The 20,060-nt window shown below is 37.9% G+C and overlaps 1 protein-coding gene across 1 annotated transcript in view; it reads right to left on the bottom strand.

Annotated features, from left to right (window-relative positions):
• Positions 1-1,133: 1,133 nt before the first annotated feature.
• C11H12orf56 (chromosome 11 C12orf56 homolog) overlaps positions 1,134-20,060 on the bottom strand; it is a 59,568-nt gene continuing 40,641 nt past the window's right edge. Inside the window, 5 exon segments of the mRNA XM_065888163.1 lie at positions 1,134-1,260; positions 3,700-3,878; positions 6,908-6,982; positions 7,294-7,368; positions 9,680-9,803. Of these exon segments, the coding sequence (XP_065744235.1) occupies positions 1,134-1,260; positions 3,700-3,878; positions 6,908-6,982; positions 7,294-7,368; positions 9,680-9,803 (580 nt within the window).

Below are 20,060 nucleotides of genomic sequence, written 5' to 3'. Positions count from 1 at the left end.
GAAATCAATGTGAAATCATCCACTGAGCCAGGGTGCACAGGAATGCACTACCCCATTACAGAGTGTTAAGAAGTGTCTCATCACAGGCAGAGAATGTTAGAGTTGGAAGAGAACTTGGAGAACATCTAGCCTTACCCTTCCACATAGCAGAGGAGGCCCTGAAAGGAGACCTGACTTTTTCCAGGTCAAACAGCAGATTAGTGGCTTAGCCAGAACCAGAAATAAGATGTCCTGAGTGCGTTTAATTCTCTCTCCACTGAACAGCACAGGCAGATCTGGCTTGGGAGCTCTTTCTTTGGTGGTGGATTTTTCTCTGATCCTCCCTTAAGTTGTAAGTTGAATGGAGGACCCAGTTCCTAAGTTCTTAAAAGGCCAAATTCAGTAGCTCCACAGGGATGCCAAAGTTAAGGTTTTTGTTGGATTAAATTAGCTTGTTACCATAAGATATAGTGAAGACATTTTTTAAAAACTGGAAAAGCCTTAACTGCTAATAGACAGTTTCTCTTTCATAGAAACTGTACAACACTGTTCACATTAGCCCCCAGGTGCCTGAAACAGAGTGGCAGAATGCATTCAGTGCTGTTGAAGAAAATCCAAGCTTCTTTCCCCATGATAAATGAGGAACTGACCTTCCTTATAGCTATGCCTGTATTCTTCTGCTTGTTCTTCCATGAATACTTATGTCACTAGAATTTTTACAGGTGGAAAAGGAGGGTAGCATCCTATTGCCCAGCATTTCTCTAATGTGATCACTTTGTAATTTATACTCCCCACAACAATTTATCTTTGGATATTTCAGTGGCTTCATGCCACTCACCATTATTAGACAACAAAACTCATCAGCCTGCACTTTCTACATTTGCTCTTCCTGGGTTTCTGTTTCCTTTATGTCTTTAGAAACTTTTTCTTTTAGAAGAATGCTAGTCTTTCACCCCACTTTATGTATGTCAGTGTATTTAAACAGTTTCTTTTTTGTAGCAGATTAAAAACTTTAAACATTTCTCTTAGAGAGGTATTGATGGAACCTTCAAATAAAACCTTTGTTTATAGAACACAGGAATAGCTGGATATTAAATCAAAAAATGTTTCTCATAAATATTAAGTTGACTCCCAATTCACATTTTATACTCTTATTAACATTTCACACATTGTTTCTGTTCAACCAATTTCAGAACTTCATGAAAAAGTTGAGTGGTAGGTTGGGTAATAGGGTAACATAATGGGAGCCTTTTTTCCAAGGCTGGCATGTGAATAAAGTACCTGCAAATCATAAAATGAAACAAAATAGAGAGCTTTAAAAGCAAGACTTTTCACACTGGTCACATCAGTACGTACACACTTACTGGTGTAGCGTTGTTGGGTGTGGGAGTCTAACCTGCAGCATTTTTAGCCCTCCAATCTCCCCCATTTGTGACCTAGAAGACCTCTGATATGTATACCTTTCAGCTCATTGAAGCACTTTGCTTCAGCAAAGCGAATTGCATTAATAATGTATCAGTTATCGAAGCATTAATAAGGAAGCCAGGACTGTCCTCACCACAGGGTGAGCTGAGGATCCTGCCTCTTGTTTTCTCAGGCTGTACATAGCAGGGAGTTGAAATGAGTCAAGCTGGGGTGACCACTAGGGCCAAATCAAGAGGGAAGAGGAGAGTTCGTCCCCACGGCCTCAGTAAAAGTACAGTTGACCCTTGAACAACATGGGTTTGATCTGCATGGGTCCACTTATACTTGGATTTTTTTCAATAAGTATACAAAAATATATGTCTAGAACATCGTGAGCAAGACTTATAGAAATATGTTAATATGTGTTAGTAATATGTGTTAATAAACTTCATGTTATCGGAATAGCTTCTGGTCAGCAATAGGCTATTAGTAGTTAAATTTGGGTGGAGTCAAAAGTTATATGTGGATTTTCAACTGCATGGGGGTTGGCGCCCCTAACCACAACATTGTTCGAGGGGCAACTGTATAGCAAAGGCCAGGGAAGAGACAAAAGTAAGAAAATCTTTAGCCAGCCTCTCGGATGGCTTAAAATATTAGTTGTCAACCCTGGATGCACATTGGAATCACCCGGACAGTTCATTTTAAATGTCAATGCCGAGGCGCAAACCCAGACAAACTGAACAGAACTTCTACATGTGAGACCTGGGTATCAGTATTTTTTAATAGTCCCTCTACTGATTCTATGCAGGGCAGGTTGAAAGTCACTTGTGTAAAAACAAGGATCACAAACCTAAATGCCCACAGATGACATAGTAGGAGGAACGGTACGAGTAAGGACAGAGAGAGGAGACAGTGGCAAACTAAACAGTGCATGATCTACCTAAGAAGGTAGCTGCTTTTGAGCCCTGACCAACTATTGTCATGTAGGCATGTGACACTATTTTTGCCATTGTTCTGATTTTTAAATGTGCATAGCTATTTTTTAAAAATTTGTGTGATCCATGCTACAACATGGATGAACCTTGAAAACATCATGCTAAGTGAAAGAAGCCAGACACAAAGGCCATATGTTGTATGATTATATTTGTATGAAATGTCTAGAATAGGCAAATCCACAGAGACAGAAAGTAGATTAGTGGTTGCCAGGGCCTGGGGTGTGACTGCTTCATGGGTAACAGGTTTCTTTGAGAGTGATGAAAATGTTTGGCAATTAGATAGGGGTGATGGTTGCACAGCATTGTGAAATGTATTAAAAGCCACTGAGTTGCACACTTTAAAATGTTGAAAATGGTGAATTTCATGCTATATGAATTTTACCTCAAAAAAAGTGAGGAAAATATTGGGTTGCGTGCACCACCTCAGAGTGGGCCCAACAAAACTCTTTTATGGGAGCCAGAGTGGAACCTATGGTATAATACCACATGGAGGAAAAACAGGATCCACAGTTGGACTGTAACATTTTTTAAAGCAAATCTTCAGGCCATAATATATGCCTCCACATCCTTGTATGTCTCCATCCAAACTGGTAGCAAAGCTATGCCTGCTGCACCCTTTTCATCTTAAGTTAGACACAACCTAGGGTTTTTTTCCTTGATAGGTGCTAATGCAGGGGTGTATGGCTAAGTGCATTTGGCTTTGGCAGCCTATAAATAGAAGTAGGAACCCCCGAGGTGCAGGACAAGCTGACTAATGAAACAAAGGCTTGCTAATGTTCTTTCTTACTATTTTGTTATGGAGAGTAAGAGAGGGGTAAATGAAACAAACAAACAAAAAAACCCCCTAATAACTGCATTCATCGTTCCTCCTTTATCAATTGTTTTTCTTTCCCAGTGACTCAGTGAATTCACAACCCATAATATATTGTCTGCTTTAGTAGGGTCGGTTACTTTCCATTACTCAGCATGTTAAAATCATTAACATGATTCTGTGAGATAGATGCTGGTTGAAATCAAGACAATGAGGGAGAAACAGTTCTTCAGAGAGAGCTTTGATGAAAAGACTAGTGAACTAGCCTTTTTTGGCCTGGGAATGTGCTTCAAGTGGCAATGGTTCTTAGAGCACCACCCGCCCCCCTCCCCCAAATCCTACCTTACCACAGTAAGGTAACTATTTTATCAAAGTAAAATATTATTAAAAACAAAAATTAGAATTTCCCTTTGTCACTTAATCTTCTAAATATTGGGCAGTGTTGTAGTTTTGCATGAAAATCAGAAATGAGTGGATTTTACTGCAGATAAGATTCCAACTTTTTCTTACCTGAATTCTTCTCTGTAGTCATTCCTAATATACTCAGCTAAAGTCTCCCTGTACTGCAGGCAACTCTTGAGGATGTAAAACTGCTGGTATAACAGAACTGCTTGGCCGGGACTTAGCAGCTGAAATGAAGCTGAAAGCCCCTTCACCACTCGTTTCACAATTCTGGCCACAAAAGTAATCTAGACAAGGAGAATGCAGTTACGCGTAGGCTGCATGACACCTGTAAGAGCACCTACTTCAGCTGGAATCTCAACTACAAATCTAGGCTGAGGCCCTCACCACCCTTACACCAATGCCCTTGCATTGTGCTATTTCTTATTGAAATGGTACTCAGAGAGCACCAGACCATAGACCAATTGGGTTTACCAATTGCCCCCCTACAGGCAGGGTCAGAACTAGTACTGACTGTCAAAGAAGTTTGGCTCCAAAGTGGAAGGAGAGCATTGGAAGTATAAATTTAGGCCACTGTTAAAAACAGAAAGGGGGGCTTCTCTGGTGGCGCAGTGGTTGGGAGTCCACCTGCCGATGCAGGGGACGCGGGTTCGTGCCCCTGTTCGGGAGGATCCCACATGCCGCGGAGCGGCTGGGCCCGTGGGCCGTGGCCGCTGAGCCTGCGCGTCCGGAGCCTGTGCTCCGCAACGAGAGAGGCCACAGCGGTGAGAGGCCTGCGTACCGCAAAAAAAAAAAAAAAAAACAGAAAGGAAAGCTAGTGCTCTTTCAGGCTCTAGTAAGCAGGTCATTCTGGATGCCCCTTAAATTAGTACCAATAAATGTGGCCTTTTCTATTGATGTTGCTACAGACCATTCCCAAGTAGGGCAGGTGATTAGAAGTGAGGTTTCCCCAATTCAGATCCATTTACACATATTGACTAGGTATTGTGTCGGGCAAACGCAGATTGAGGTCAGAGAGTCTGGAGCAGGGAAACAAAGCAATGGCCATATGGGGATTAAATTTTTAATTTCTTTAGCATCTTGCTCCGACCAAGTAAGAGAATCAGCCAGCGCTGACTGGGATGGTGTATTCAATGATCCCAACAGGTTCCTTGCTTGCAAATTTCTCTCAAATGGTCTGTTTCTATCCAGACTCTTTAGAAATGGGTTAATACCTTTAAACAGTGTTAGTGGTCCTTTTGCCATCTTTCATCCTGACATGCTTTATGGTCACAGTCTGGGCTCATAATCAACTCAGTTCCTTTGGTGAACCAACCCTAGAGGTTGATAAGGAAACTTTCCTGTTGCTTGTAGTTTTTAGGACCTTGTCTGGAACCACCACACAGAAAAAGGAAGGGTTTTGCATCTTGCACATAAGAGCTTCTGGGCTGGGAATGACTATAACTGTACAACACTCTGAAGTGGGCCTGAGATTGGTTGGGGTCTATGTGCTGCTAAAGGAGCCAAGTTCTTGAGTTCAGTCTCTGTATAAGCTAATTGGCTGTACTACTGACAAGTGTACCCTCTGCCTTCAGCCAAGTTTTTGGAAACATATGTCACAGAGATCTGGCAGGAGAATCTAGATTCCCTAGGACAGACTCAACATCACTCTAGAAAAATACCTCAAAGCAGAAAATCACTGATGGTTAAGAGAGGCATCTTCATATGTGGAAAGAGAACATAATACCACATGTCAAATCCTCCATTAGCAACGAAAATTTAGTTTGGGTTACTACCTTTTGAAAAGTTCCATTTAAATTCCATTTAAATCTATGTTGATTGAATAGACAAATACATGAATGAATAAAGGGAAAGTAAGTTTGGGGACATGAAAAGAGATTAGGGGATAAAGCATTTATTAGAATTAATTCAGCAGATATTTTATTTAGCATCTATTGCGTGCCTAGCACAACAGACATAGCTCCTACCCTTACGGCACCTGGAGTCTGGGGAGAAAGACATTGTATCAATCGTGATAGACTAAGTTATGCTGTGGTAATAAATCTCACAAAACGTCAATGATTTGCTTAATACAACAAAGGTTTATTATTTGCTCACACTGTATGTCCCTTAAGGGTCAGTAGAGGGTTCTGCTCATTGTAGTCACTCAGGACCATACGGAGTGTTGCCAGTCACCATGCCAGAAGGAAAAAAGAAGGCAGGGAAGCATGCACTGGCTCCTAAACCTTTGCGCAAGAAGTGACGTGGGTTACTTCTGCTCAGATTCCATTGGCCAAAGCAAAAACAGAGAGCCACCTAATTTCAAGTGGGGAAGGATGTACGCTCCTACTACGTGCCTGGAAGGAGAGAGAGCCAGAATATGTGCGGACACTAATGGCTACCACAAGAAAGAACCAAATAATAACACAAACACATGTGACTGCAACAGTGACAAGTCCTATGAAGAAAAGGAAGAAGACGCCATGCTACGATTGTGTGCCCATAATGGGGGAATCTTACTTAGTCAGAGGTGAGAGAATCATCCCCCCAACCCTGCACCAGGAAGGAGCACTGAGGCCTGAAGGACAAGTAGGGGTTAACTAGGTGGAAAAGGGAGGGGAAAGTGTTTGAGGAGGGCAGACCGAGGGAGTGGTAAAGATCCTGTGGCGGAGTTGGGGGTGTTGGGGGTGAGCAGTGGGTATGAGACCGACATGGAAGAGTGAGGCAACTGATGAGGCTGTAGGGTCATAATATGTACAGCCTTGTCGGCCATATTAAGAAGTTTAGTCTTTATCTGTTATATCTTTCTTTATTACGAGAGATTTAAAGCAAGGGATGACATAATCAGATTTTTATTTTGAATAGGTTCCTCTGACTGTAGTCCGGTGGGAAGATAGGACAGACCATGTAGATGCAATTATAGTGCCAAGGAGAGAGATGGTGATATTACAGACCAGGATGGTGGCTGCCAGGGCAGAGTGGCCAGAGTATTAAAAGTGTTATATTCGTACTTGCCAACTCACACTCAGTGTTTAAGATAAATGTTCATTTTTTCCACTTAATTATACAGCCAGTATTTTAATATTCTGTTTTCTGCATATATCTTAGGGCTTTTCATTAAATAAAGATCACATTTAAGATGTCATTTCAGTACCTTAAACATTCAGGCCCCAAATATGAAAACATTTTATTTTGGTTAATAAAATCATCAAATTTACATTTTCTTCTGTTTTATAAATGACTGCGTACAGAGAAATTTTGTTTTATTAATTAAGCACGAGAGCATCTGTTTCATTAGCCTTGAGTGGTAGTTTTGTTTCTGCTTCTAGGTACTTACTATGGGAGGACGACTTTGTAGAAAGGGCACCATCCAGCTAATAGCAAACTTTGATGACCCCAATCCAAGATTTCCCTAAAAGATTCAAGGAAATAAACAAGTTATATTCATGAAGTTCAAGTTGTAAAAAGATACCTAAAAAGATACTCATTCTCAAATACATTTTATCCTGATTAATCAAATCTTTAAAGTCAGTATTTAGGAAAATAAGCTAGATGAACACTTAAGAGCAAAAGCAGTACTATCATTTAAATCAACCAATTTTGGAGATTATCTCTAATACAAATATTTTTAAGGTATATTATTAATCATATAATATATATATCATATGATAGTCATGACATATTTAATAATCACACAATACAGTATGTATAATAAAAACGTACCTGCTGAAAGACAAGAAGTATCTCATATAAAAGTGCTGTAGCTGTATCTGTATATTCCAGGATAAGCTTCTGTAACTAGAATTTTAAATAGTAATCAATGCAATATCATTGGCAAAGCCAGAAAATGATCATTTCTCCTGGTTCTCTTTAAGTATTTATAAAAGAATTTATGATCAACAGAAAATATTAGTGTGGTTAATTTTCTTGTTCTGTTTGATTCAGTCATTCTCAAAAAAGTGGCTCTCATAAAATGAGTGCACATTTAATAATGGCTAAGAAAGTAGGTCAGGGAAAGAAGATACAAGGTCCTACAGAATACTAACACACAAAAAATTGCACACTTAATTCACAGAATCATTCAGATCAGCAACCCTGCTTCCTTTCAAGAATGTAGAAATTTGCTCCCCAGAATTAAAGTGGGAGATTCTCTGGGGAATTTAGTCTTATGCCCAACTTGAAGGATAACTCCTTCTGTGGTATGGGTAAATATAGGGTTAGAGACATTTTGTTGCTGTTGTTCTCAAGAAATCCAAACAGTTGGTGAAGCTGTCTTCCAGCCCATAGGCCACTTGGTGCATGAGAAAGAACTGTGTCTGTAGGCATGCTACAGGCCAACACATTTTCCCTGGTGGTATTCTTTGCAAGGAAGAGCTCTATTTTGAAATCTCCCACTCTATTAGACCTTGGAACCAGAATTTATATGATTTGCTCATGGCTTCACTAATAGCCCAGGTGCAAAAGGTCAGCAGATCCAAAAACAGGAAATTCAGACCTATCTATACTGCCCACTAAATATTTTCATATGGAAATATCAAAGGCAAATCAAATAAACTGATCCAAAACCCAGCTCATTATTTCCCCTTTAAACCTACTCTTCTTGTTGTAATTCTTATCTGTCACCCAGGTCAGAATCTAGAAGTCATCTAATCTTAACTCTTTATCTTCCCATCAACTTATCAACTCAGTTTCCTAAAAATTTCTGGAATCTTTCCTCTTCACAACTACTACCCCTTTTTTTCATTTATTTATTCAACAAACATGCATCAGACACTGTACTAGTTGGAGTGCTGTACTGTACTAATGGAGAGTAACAAGAGACATGGTTCCTGCCCTCATGGAACATACAGTCTAGCGGGGAACAGACATCAGTCTAATAATCACATAAATTGCATAGTTACAAACTGAGACAAGGGCTCTGAAAAAAAAACACAAGAAGGTAGGAGAGCTCTAAAAAGAAAGCCTAGTTTTGTTTAGGGGTCAAGGAAGGCTTCCTTCTTGCCCATATCATCCCTCACCTGAACTACAGCACTAGCTTCTTAACACCTCTGTCTGTCAGTCTTGCTTCCATCCTCCTCTTTCATCCCTAATTCCCTCACTCCACTGTTGGTATCATAGACACTCTGTATACAGTCTGCTATAACACATTGACGTTATATTTGACTAACATCTGTCTATCCAACTCGACTCTCAACTAATGAGGGCAGAGATTGTGTCTATTTTGCTTCTCGTTTGGACCCCACTGCCTAGCACACTGTTTAGCTCATAACAGATGCTCAATAAATATTTATTGAATGAATGAGTGAATTTAAGAGTTTTCTAAAACATAACTCTGATTGTATGTTCAACAACTATGAAATCATGTCCCATCCTTTAAAGAAATTCTGTGTTGGCCTACTCAAAATAAACTAATAATAACCTGATTTATTCTCTCAGAATAAGTGCATTATAGGCACTTTGATATGTCTAATGTTTTAGTAAAACTTTAGAAAAATAAGTAACTGTAAGTTTGCACTACTTAGATAGGTAAGGACATGGTAAACTAAGGCAAGAACGTTAATCCTAAAATCTCTAAGACAGTGCTTTTTTACCCGTTAGACCCTTGCTGTGGAATTATATATGTAAATATTTTATATAGAGACAAATATAAATAGATTTATCTAATGTATAAAGAATAATAATTTTTCTTTGTATGCATACTTTAAAACATATAAAATGGATATAATAGTAATATTGACAGAATACCTATCTAAATTTTGAGATTAATAACAACGTATTTACTCCTTGATTTAATTATCTTTCTATACGATGTCATGGTCCACATAGAAGAACCCAGGACCCCTATATATTCTTTTTTTTTTTTTTTTTGCGGTATGCAGGCCTCTCACTGTTGTGGCCTCTCCCACTGCGGAGCACAGGCTCCGGACGCGCAGGCTCAGCGGCCATGGCTCACGGGCCCAGCCGCTCCGCGGCATGTGGGATCTTCCCGGACCAGGGCACAAACCCGTGTCCCCTGCATCGGCAGGCGGACTCTCAACCACTGCGCCACCAGGGAAGCCCAAGGACCCCTATATATTGTAGTTAGTCTATTCCAAAATTCTCAGCTCACCTCAGCATCAAAAGACATCTCAACTAAAGCTGAATCAGCCACCAACTGGATATCAAACACAGGACAAGATTTTGGAATCTGAGGCTCGCTAATTAAAATTACCAAGAGGTTAAATAGTGTTACCCTGAAAAAAAAAAAAAAGGCAGTTAATGGGAAAAGTTAAAAAAAAATAGCAGTGACACTAAGTTTGCAGAAACTGAGTGTAATTATACTTACAAGTATGAAGCATTGCAGACCATTCTTTTTTTTTTAATTGAGGTATAGTTGATTTACAATATTATATTTGTTTCAGGTATACAATATAGTGATTCAAAAATTTTATAGATTATACTCCATTTATAGTTATTATAAAATATTGGCTGTATTCCCCATTTTGTACAATATATCCTTGTAGCTTATTTATTTATTTATTTATTTATTTATTTATTTATTTTTGCGGTACGCGGGCCTCTCACTGTTGTGGCCTCTCCCGTTGCGGAGCACAGGCTCCGGATGCGCAGGCTCAGCGGCCATGGCTCACGGCCCAGCCGCTCCGCGGCATGTGGGATCTTCCCGGACTGGGGCACGAACCCGTGTCCCCTGCATCGGCAGGCGGACTCTCAACCACTGCGCCACCAGGGAAGCCTGCTTATTTGTTTTATATGTAGTAGTTTGCCCTCTTAATTCCCTATGTCTGTCTTGCCCCTTTCCCTTCCCTCTGCCCACTGGTAAGCACTAGTTTGTTCTCTATATCTGTGAGTCTGTTCCTTTTTTGTCAGATTCATTAGTTTTATTTTTTAGATTCCACATATAAGTGATATCACAGTGTTTGGCTTTCACTGTTTGACTTATTTCACTAAGTGTAACACCCTCCAGGTCCATTCATGTTGTTGCAAATGGCAAAATTTTATTCTTTTTTAGAGCTGAGTACTATTCCACTGTGTGTATATGTGTGTGTATATACACACACACACACACACACATATATACACACACACTACATCTTCTTTATCCATTCATCTGTTAATGGACACTAAGGTTGCATCCATATTTTGGCAATTATAAATAATGCTGCTATGAACATTGGAGTGCATGTATCTTTTCGAATTAGTGTTTCTCATTTTGTTTAGATATATACCCAGGAGTTGGGCAATTCCAGTTGGAATTGCTGGATCATATTGTAATTCTATGTTTAATTTTTTGAGAAACCTCCATACTGTTTTCCATAGTGGCTGCACCAATTTACATTCCTACCAACAGTGTACAAGAGTTCCCTTTTTTCCACATCCTCACCAACATTTGTATTTGTGGTCTTTTTGATGATAGTCATTCTGGCAGATGTGAGGTGCTATCTCATTGTGGTTTTGATTTGCATTTCTCTGATGACTAGTGATGTCGAGCATCTTTTCATGTGCCTGTTTGCCATCTGTATGTCTTCTTCGAATAAATGTCTTTTCAGGTCTTCTGCCCATTTTTTAATTGGGATGTTTGGGGGTTTTTTTGCATTGAGTTGTATGAGTTGTTATATATTTTGGATATTAATCTTTTATCAGTCATATCATTTGCAAACATTTTCTCCCATTCAGTAGGTTGTCTTTTCGTCTTGTCAATGGTTTCCTTTGCTGTGCAAAAGCTTTTAAGTTTAATTAGGTCCCATTTGTTCATTTTTGCTTTTGTTTCCTTTGCCTTAGGAGACAAATCCAAAACAGCATTGCTACAATTCATGTCAAAGAGTGTTCTGCCTATGTTTTCTTCTAGGAGTTTTATGGTTTATGGTCTTACATTTAGGTCTCTAATCCATTTTGAGTTTATTTTTGTATATGGTATGAGAAAATGTTCTAATTTCATTGTTTTACATATAGCTGTGCAGTTTTCCCGGCACCACTTACTGAAGAGGCTGTCTTTTCTCCATTGTATATTCTTGCGTCCATTGTTGTAGATTAACTGACCATAAGTGCATGGGTTTATTTCTGAGCTCTCTATTCTGTTCCATTGATCTATGTGTCTGTTTTTGTGCCAGTACCATATTGTTTTGATTATTGTAGGTTTGTAGTACAGTCTGAAGTCAGGGAGCACGATACCTCTAGCTGTTTTTTCTCAAGATTGTTTTGGCTATATAGGGTCTTTTGTGTTTCCATACAAGTTTTTTAATTGTTTGCTCTAGTTCTGTGAAAAATGCCATTGGTATTTTGATAGTGATTATATTGAATCTGTAGATTGCCTTGGGTAATATGGTCATTTTAAGGATATTAAGTCTTCCAATCCATGAACACAGTATATCTTTCCATCTGTTTGCATCGTCTTCAATTTCTTTCATCAGTGTCTTACAGTTTTCTGAGGTAGGTTTCACCTCAGAAAACTATAAGGTAGATTTACCTCCCTTAGGTAGGTTTATTCCTCCTTAGGTAAGTTTATTCCTAGGTATTTTATCTTCTTGATGCGATTGTACATGAGATTGTTTTGTTTTGTTTTTTATGAAGTGGTAATTCATCATGGTTTTTTAAATTGACATATAGTTGATGTACAATATTATGTAAGTTACAGGTGTACAATTGATTCACAATTTTTAAAGGTTCTACTCCATTTATAGTTATTATAAAATATTGGCCATATTCCCCATGTTGTATAATATATCCTTGTAGCTTATTTTATACATAATAGTTCGTACCTCTTAATCCCTACCCCTATATTGCCCCTCCCAGGATTGTTTTCTTAATTTCTCTTTCTGATAGTTCATTGTTAGTGTATAGAAATGCAACAGATTTCCGTGTATTAACTTTGAATCCTGCAACTTTACCAAATTCATTGATGAGCTCTAGTAGTTTTTAGTGGCGATTGCAGATCATTCTTGACTGAACTTTTGTATCCCTAGACATGCAGACAAATGTCTAGTGATAAAACATTTAAGTGAAAATATAATTTCTTGGTCTTTTGGTTCAGAAAAAATATAGTTCTAGAAGTTCACTTAGCTTGGAAAGCTTAGGGAATCTGGATTTAAGGGAAATTTGAGTGATTTAAATTATAGCAGTTATTTCCCAAAAGGCTTTTTATGGATTACTAATTCCAGGCAATATTATAGTCAAAATAGGTTCTGTGGTCAAAGGAAGTATGGGAAATACTTGGGTAAGCCAAGTTCACTGGATAGCTTTACTACAGGACTTCTCAGAGATTTTATATCTGTTTATCTCTGGGACAAAGAAACAGTATGAAGCATTTCTTAAAACGCTTATCTCTTAAGTTTTTTGACTCGAGAAACCTTTTTTTAACAAAGCATTTCAGAGGTTTACTGTTCCACTAAAGATCACTAGCTATTAGTGAATAAAACTAGTATTAAACTTGAAGCCTTTTGATTTCAAACAAAAATGTGGACTGTTAGTACAGTCCACTAACGTACACTAATAACTCACTTAAATGTTACTATATATTTGAATAATATATCACAGTATTTGAAAATAAAAAGGCACACACACACAAAATCACAATTCAAAACGTGCATCCTGAGAAGCTGGGTTAGTAACCCTATTTTCATATGTATAGTACAACTCATGTATGGTTGAAAAGGAGCTGAAGGCAGGCCACTGAAAATATCAGTTGCCTAATTGAAGTCAGTATCAGAGTAGCTTTGACAGATAAGAGCAATAAAGGAATTTACATACAGGACTGTATAAAAATTCTCTATAACCTTAAGCATTCCTTTCATAATGGAATAAAGAAGAATATAAACAATCCTTGTTTAGTAATATTTGAGGCTTCCTAATCTTTTTACAATCATTTAAATCATTACCATGATTAGAAGTTTACCAAAATTCTACTAGAAATATAATTCCCCTCGTTTCTCCAACTCAAAAAACAAGTCTAGGGCTTCCCTGGTGGCTCAGTGGTTAAGAATCCGCCTGCCAATTCAGGGGACACGGGTTCAAGCCCTGGTCCGGGAAGATCCCACATGCCGCAGAGCAACTAAGCCCGTGCGCCACAACTACTGAGCCTGCGCTCTAGAGTCCGTGAGCCACAACTACTGAGCCCATGTGCCACAACTAATGAAGCCCGCACGCCTAGAGCCCATGCTCTGCAACAAGAGAAGCCAACACAATGAGAGGCCTGTGCACTGCAAGGAAGAGTAGCCCCCGCTCACTGCAACCAGAAAAAAGAAAGCCTGCCTGCAGCAACAAAGACCCAACACAGCCAAAAATAACTAACTAAATAAATTAATTAATTTAAAAAAAAACAAAACAAGTCTAGTTCTCATATCTGCAAAAGAAGTTAGAACATTGTCAGTTAGCACATCGCTCAAAACAGCAGGATATGTCCTACAGGATATTTGCTAATGTTTGATTCAGGCTGTTTTATAAAACAGCCAGTCTATTTTCAGAAGACACTTCCAAAATCAACAAAGCACTCCATTTAGAAGCTTTTCCTGATATTAAGTTTGAATTGACATTCCATTCACTGTTATATTTAATTATAGTCCTTTATTTTCAGCAACAGCTTCATTTCAAAGTATCATATATCCTAGGCTACGGGAAGGAACTCTCAAATTCTGAGTCACTTGCTGTGGTAATACATGAATTCAACCATAAGGATACTGAAAAAAAAAGAAAGGATTATGGCATATTTCAAGAATACAATGAAGTGGGTTGAACAAATAAAATTTCTACTTATGAAAAAAATAAAGAGAAAAATGCTGAAATGAATAAATGCTTTTTTATTTGCTCAAATGGAATTTAATTTGAAATCTATCCCTTCTGCCAACTCAATTTAAAATCCATTAAGCCAATAATAGATAAAAGAATTTTAATCTAAAATGGTAGTTTCATCCTGACTTATTATAATAGACTTATAATAGGGTTGACATCACACCCTTAAAAATGGTACCAACAGTTTGATACTTTCATTGTTTAGATTGTTATTATTTCTAATATAAGAATTTTTAATGTATTAAAGTATCTTAAAATACAGACTTTGAAGGGCAAACTCATGGTCTCATAAGTCATCTTATGATATTGTGGTAGGCAGAATTTTAATATGGCTTCCAAGATTTTCATCCTATGGTATATACACTATATGATCCCTTCCCCTAAAGTATGGTCAGGACCTGTGAATCTATTAGGCTATCACTCTTGTCATTATGTTATGTTAGATGAGAAAGGTGAAGAGATTTTGCGAATATAATTAAGATCCCCAATTAGTTGACTTTTGAGTTAATCAAAAGAGATTATCCTGAGTGGGCCTGATCTAATGAGGCGAGCCCTTTAAAGGAGAGTTTAGGCCTTTCCTGAGCTCAGAGATATTCCTGCCAAGAAGCAAGTTGTCATGAGTTTTACAGCTATAAGGAAATTAATTCTGCTAACAACTACCCAAATGAGCTTGGAAGAGGGCCCCAAGCCTCAGATGAGACTGCAGCCCTAGCCAACACCTTGATTGAAGCCTTGTGAGACCCTGAGCAGAGGATCCAGCTAAGCTGTGCCCAAATTTCCTGATCTACAGAAACTGTGACATAATAAGTGTATGTTGTTTGAAGCCACTAAATTTGTGGTAATTTGTTACATGGCAATAGAAGATTATTAGTTGTATTAAACATTTATGGTGGTAGTTAATGGTATAGGTAACATGATTTGACCCCTATGAATATCAAAATTGACTGAAAAGTTAGTGTTACAACCAGACTCTACTATAGCAATATAATATAAATATCAAAGGACATGAAAAGAATTAGACATATCAGGAAAGAGGCTTGATGTAGTAGGGCTGATGTGGTTGAACCAAGTTAAGACAGAACAGTTAAAATGCGACACTTTACAACAGAGATTGGTAAGAATGATTTTCTCCATCTTGGATAAAGAAACATAAGGACCAAAAGGTGGACAAAAAGGGTAACATGACTTAGCAATACTTTCAGTGTGGGAGAAAATGTAAATATCATTCATAATTTTGAATCTCCCCCTTGGAGATTGGGAAAATGGCAGTACCATCAACTGTATAAAGAAGTATGCAGAGAAAATAACAGAGTATATTTTCCTTGTATGCTGTAAAGCAGGGGTCAACAAACTATGGCCTGCAGTCCAAATAGCCTAGAACCTGTTTTTGTAAATAAAGCTTTATTGGAACACAGTTGTGCCCATTCCTTTGCATATTGTCTGTGGGTGCTTTTGTGACAATGGCAGCATTAAGTAGTTTCAACAGAGAATGTATGGCCTGAAAAGCCAAAAAAATTTACTATATGGCCTTTTTTTTTTTAATTTTTGGCTGCATTGGGTCTCCGTTGCTGTATGCAGGCTTTCTCTAATTGTGGTGAGTGGGGGCTACTCTTTTTTTTTTTTTTTTTGAATTTTATTGTACTTACTTTTTATATAGCAGGTTCTTATTAATTATATATTTTATACATATTAGCGTGTATATGTCAATCCCAATGTCCCAATTTATTCCACAGCCACCACCGCACCCAACACTTTCCCCTTTGGTGTCCATACGTTTGTTCTCTACATCTGTGTCTATTTTTGCCCTGCAAACCAGTTAATCTGTATCATTTTTCTAGGTTCCACATATATGTGTTAACATACAATATTTGTTTTTCTCTTTCTGACTTACTTCACTCTGTATAACAGTCTCTAGATCCATCCACGTCTCTACAAATAACCCAATTTCGTTCCTTTTTATGACCAAGTACTATTCCATTGTATATATGTACCACACCTTCTTTATCCATTCATCTGTCAATGTGCATTTAGGTTGCTTCCGTGACCTGTCTATTGTAAATAGTGCTGCAATGAACATTGGGGTGCATGTGTCTTTTTGAATTATGGATTTCTCTGGGCATATGCCCAGTAGTGGGATTGCTGGGTCATATGGTAGTTCTATTTGTAGTTTTTTAAGGAACCTCCATACTGTTCTCCATAGTGGCTGTATCAATTTACATTCCCACCAATGGTGCAAGAGCGTTCCCTTTTCTCCACACCCTCTCCAGCATTTGTTGTTTGTAGATTTTCTAATGATGCCCACTCTAACTGGTGTGAGGTAATACTTCATTGTAGTTTTGATTTGCATTTCTCTAATAACTGGTGATGTTGAGAAGCTTTTCATGTACTTCTTGGTCATCTGTATGTCTACTTTGGAGAAATGTCTGTTTAGGTCTTCTGCCCATTTTTTGATTGGGTTGTTTGTTTTTTAAATATTGACCCAGCACCACTCATTGAAGAGACTGTCTTTTCTCCATTGTATATCCTCGCCTCCTTTGTCATAGATTAGTTGACCATAGGTGCGTGGGTTTATCTCTGGGCTTTCTATCCTGTTCCATTGATCTATATTTCTGTTTTTGTGCCAATACCATATTGTCTTGATTACTGTAGCTTTTTAGTATAGTCTGAAGTCAGGGAGTCTGATTCCTCCAGCTCCATTTTTTCCCCTCAAGACTGCTTTGACTATTCAGGGTCTTTTGTGTCTCCATACAAATTTTAAGATTTTTTGTTCTAGTTCCATAAAAAACGCCATTGGTAGTTTGATAGGGATTGCATTGAATCTGTAGATTGCTTTGGATAGTACAGTCATTTTCACAGTATTGATTCTTCCAATCCAAGAACATGGTATATCTCTCCATCTGTTTGTGACATCTTTGATTTCTTTCATCAGCATCTTATAGTTTTCTGAGTACAGGTCTTTTACCTCCTTAGGTAGGTTTATTCCTAGGTATTTTATTCTTTTTGTTGCAGTGGTGAATGGGATTGTTTCCTTAATTTCCCTTTCTGATCTTTCGTTGTTAGTGTATAAGAATGCAAGAGATTTCTGTGCATTAATTTTGTATCCTGCAACTTTACCAAATTCATTGATTAGCTCGAGTAGTTTTCTGGTGGCATCTTTAGGATTCTCTATGTATAGTACTATGTCATCTGCAAACAGTGACAGTTTTGCTTTTTCTTTTCCAATTTGTATTCCTTGTGTTTCTTTTTCTTCTCTGACCGCCGTGGCTAGGACTTCCAAAACTATGTTGAATAATTGTGGCGAGAGTGGACATCCTTGTCTTCTTCCTGATCTTAGAGGAAATGCTTTCAGTTTTTCACCACTGAGAATGATGTTCGCTGTGGGTTTGTCGTATATGGCCTTTATTATGATGAGGTAGGTTCCCTCTATGCCCACTTTCTGGAGAATTTTTATCATAAATGGGTGTTGAATTTTGTCAAAAGCTTTTTCTGCATCTATTGAGATGATCATATTGTTTTTATTCTTCACTTTGTTAATATGGTGTGTCACATTGATGGATTTGCGTATATTGAAGAATCCTTGCATCCCTGGGATAAATCCCACTTGATCATGGTACATGATCCTTTTAATGTGTTGTTGGATTCTGTTTGCTAGTATTTTGTTGAGGATTTTTACATGTATGTTCATCAGTGATATGGGCCTGTAGTTTTCTTTCTTTGTGACATCCTTGCCTGGTTTTGGTATCAGGGTGATGGTGGCCTCGTAGAATGAGTTTGGGGTGTTCCTCCCTCTGCTATATTTTGGAAGAGTTTGAGAAGGATAGGTGTTAGCTCTTTTCTAAATGTTTGATAGAATTCACCTGTGAAGCCATCTGGTCCTGGACTTCTGTTTGTTGGAAGATTTTTAATCACAGTTTCAATATCATTACTTGTGATTGGTCTGTTCATATTTTCTATTTCTTCCTGGTTCAGTCTTGGAAGATTATACCTTTCTAAGAATTTGTCCATTTCTTCCAGGTTGTCCATTTTATTGGCATAGAGTTGCTTGTAGTGTTCTCTTAGGATGCTTTGTATTTCTGTGGTGTCCGTTGTAACTTCTCCTTTTTCATTTCTAACTTTATTGATTTGAGTCCTCTCCCTCTTTTTCTTGATGAGTCTGGCTAAAGGTTTATCAATTTTGTTTATCTTCTCAAAGAACCAGCCTTTAGTTTTATTGATCTTTGCTATTGTTTTCTTTGTTTCTATTTCATTTATTTCTGCTCTGATCTTTATGATTTCTTTCCTTCTACTAACTTTGGGTTTTGTTTGTTCTTTTTCTAGTTCTTTCAGGTGTAAGGTTAGATTGTTTATTTGAGATTTTTCTTGCTTCTTGAGTTAGGCTTGTATTGCTATAAACTTCCCTTTTAGAACTGCTTTTGCTGCATCCCATAGGTTTTGGATCGTCGTGTTTTTGTAATTTGTCTCTACGTATTTTTTGATTTCCTCAGTGATCTCTTGGTTATTTATAACGTATTGTTTAGTCTCCATGTGTTTTTTACGTTTTTTTCCCTGTAATTGATTTCTAATCTCATAGCATCATGGTCAGAAAAGATGCTTGATATGATTTCAATTTTCTTAAATTTACCGAGGCTTGATTTGTGACCCAAGATATGATCTATCCTGGAGAATGTTCCATGCACACTTGAGAAGAAAGTGTAATCTGCTGTTTTTGGATGGAATGTCCTATAAATATCAATTAAATGTATCTGGTCTATTGTGTCATTTAAAGCTTGTGTTTCCTTGTTAATTTTATGTTTGGATGATCTGTCCATTGGTGTAAATGAGGTGTTAAAGTCCCCCACTATTATTGTGTTATTGTCAATTTCCTCTTTTATAGCTGTTAGCAGTTGCCTTATGTATTGAGGTGCTCCTATGTTGGGTGCATATATATTTATAATTGTTATATCTTCCTCTTGGTTTGATCCCTTGATCGTTATGTAGTGTCCTTCCTTGCCTCTTGTGACATTCTTTATTTTAAAGTCTATTTTATCTGATATGAGTATTGCTACTCCAGCTTTCTTTTGATTTCCATTTGCATTGAATATCTTTTTCCATCCCCTCACTTTCAGTCTGTATGTGTCCCTAGGTCTGAAGTGGGTCTCTTGTAGACAGCATGTATATGGGTCTTATTCTTGTATCCATTCAGCGAGCCTGTGTCTTGGTTGGAGCATTTAATCCATTCACGTTTAAGGTAATTATCGATATGTATGTTCCTATTACCGTTTTATTAATTGTTATGGGTGTGTTTTTGTAGGTCCTTTTCTTCTCTTGTGTTTCCCAGTTAGAGAGGTTCGTTTAGCATTTGTTGTAGAGTTGGTTTGGTGGTGCTGAATTCTCTTAGCTTTTGCTTGTCTTAAAGTTTTTGATTTCTCTGTTGAATCTGAATGAGATCCTTGCTGGGTAGAGTAATATTTGTTGTAGGTTCTTCCCTTTCATCACTTTAAATATATTGTGCCACTCCCTTCTGGCTTGTAGAGTTTCTGCTGAGAAATCAGCTGTTAACCTTATGGGAGTTCCTTGTATGTTATTTGGCATTTTTCCCTTGCTGCTTTCAATAATTTTTCTTTGTCTTTAATTTTTGCCAATTTGATTACTATGTGTCTTGGCGTGTTTCTCCTTGGGTTTATCCTGCCTGGGACTCTCTGCAGTTCTGGGACTTGGATGGCTATTTC

Source organism: Phocoena phocoena, chromosome 11, assembly GCF_963924675.1.
Source record: "Phocoena phocoena chromosome 11, mPhoPho1.1, whole genome shotgun sequence".
NCBI classification, from domain to species: domain Eukaryota; kingdom Metazoa; phylum Chordata; class Mammalia; order Artiodactyla; family Phocoenidae; genus Phocoena; species Phocoena phocoena.
Note: the sequence above shows the minus strand (reverse complement) of the source record. Positions and strands in the feature narration are given on the sequence as shown.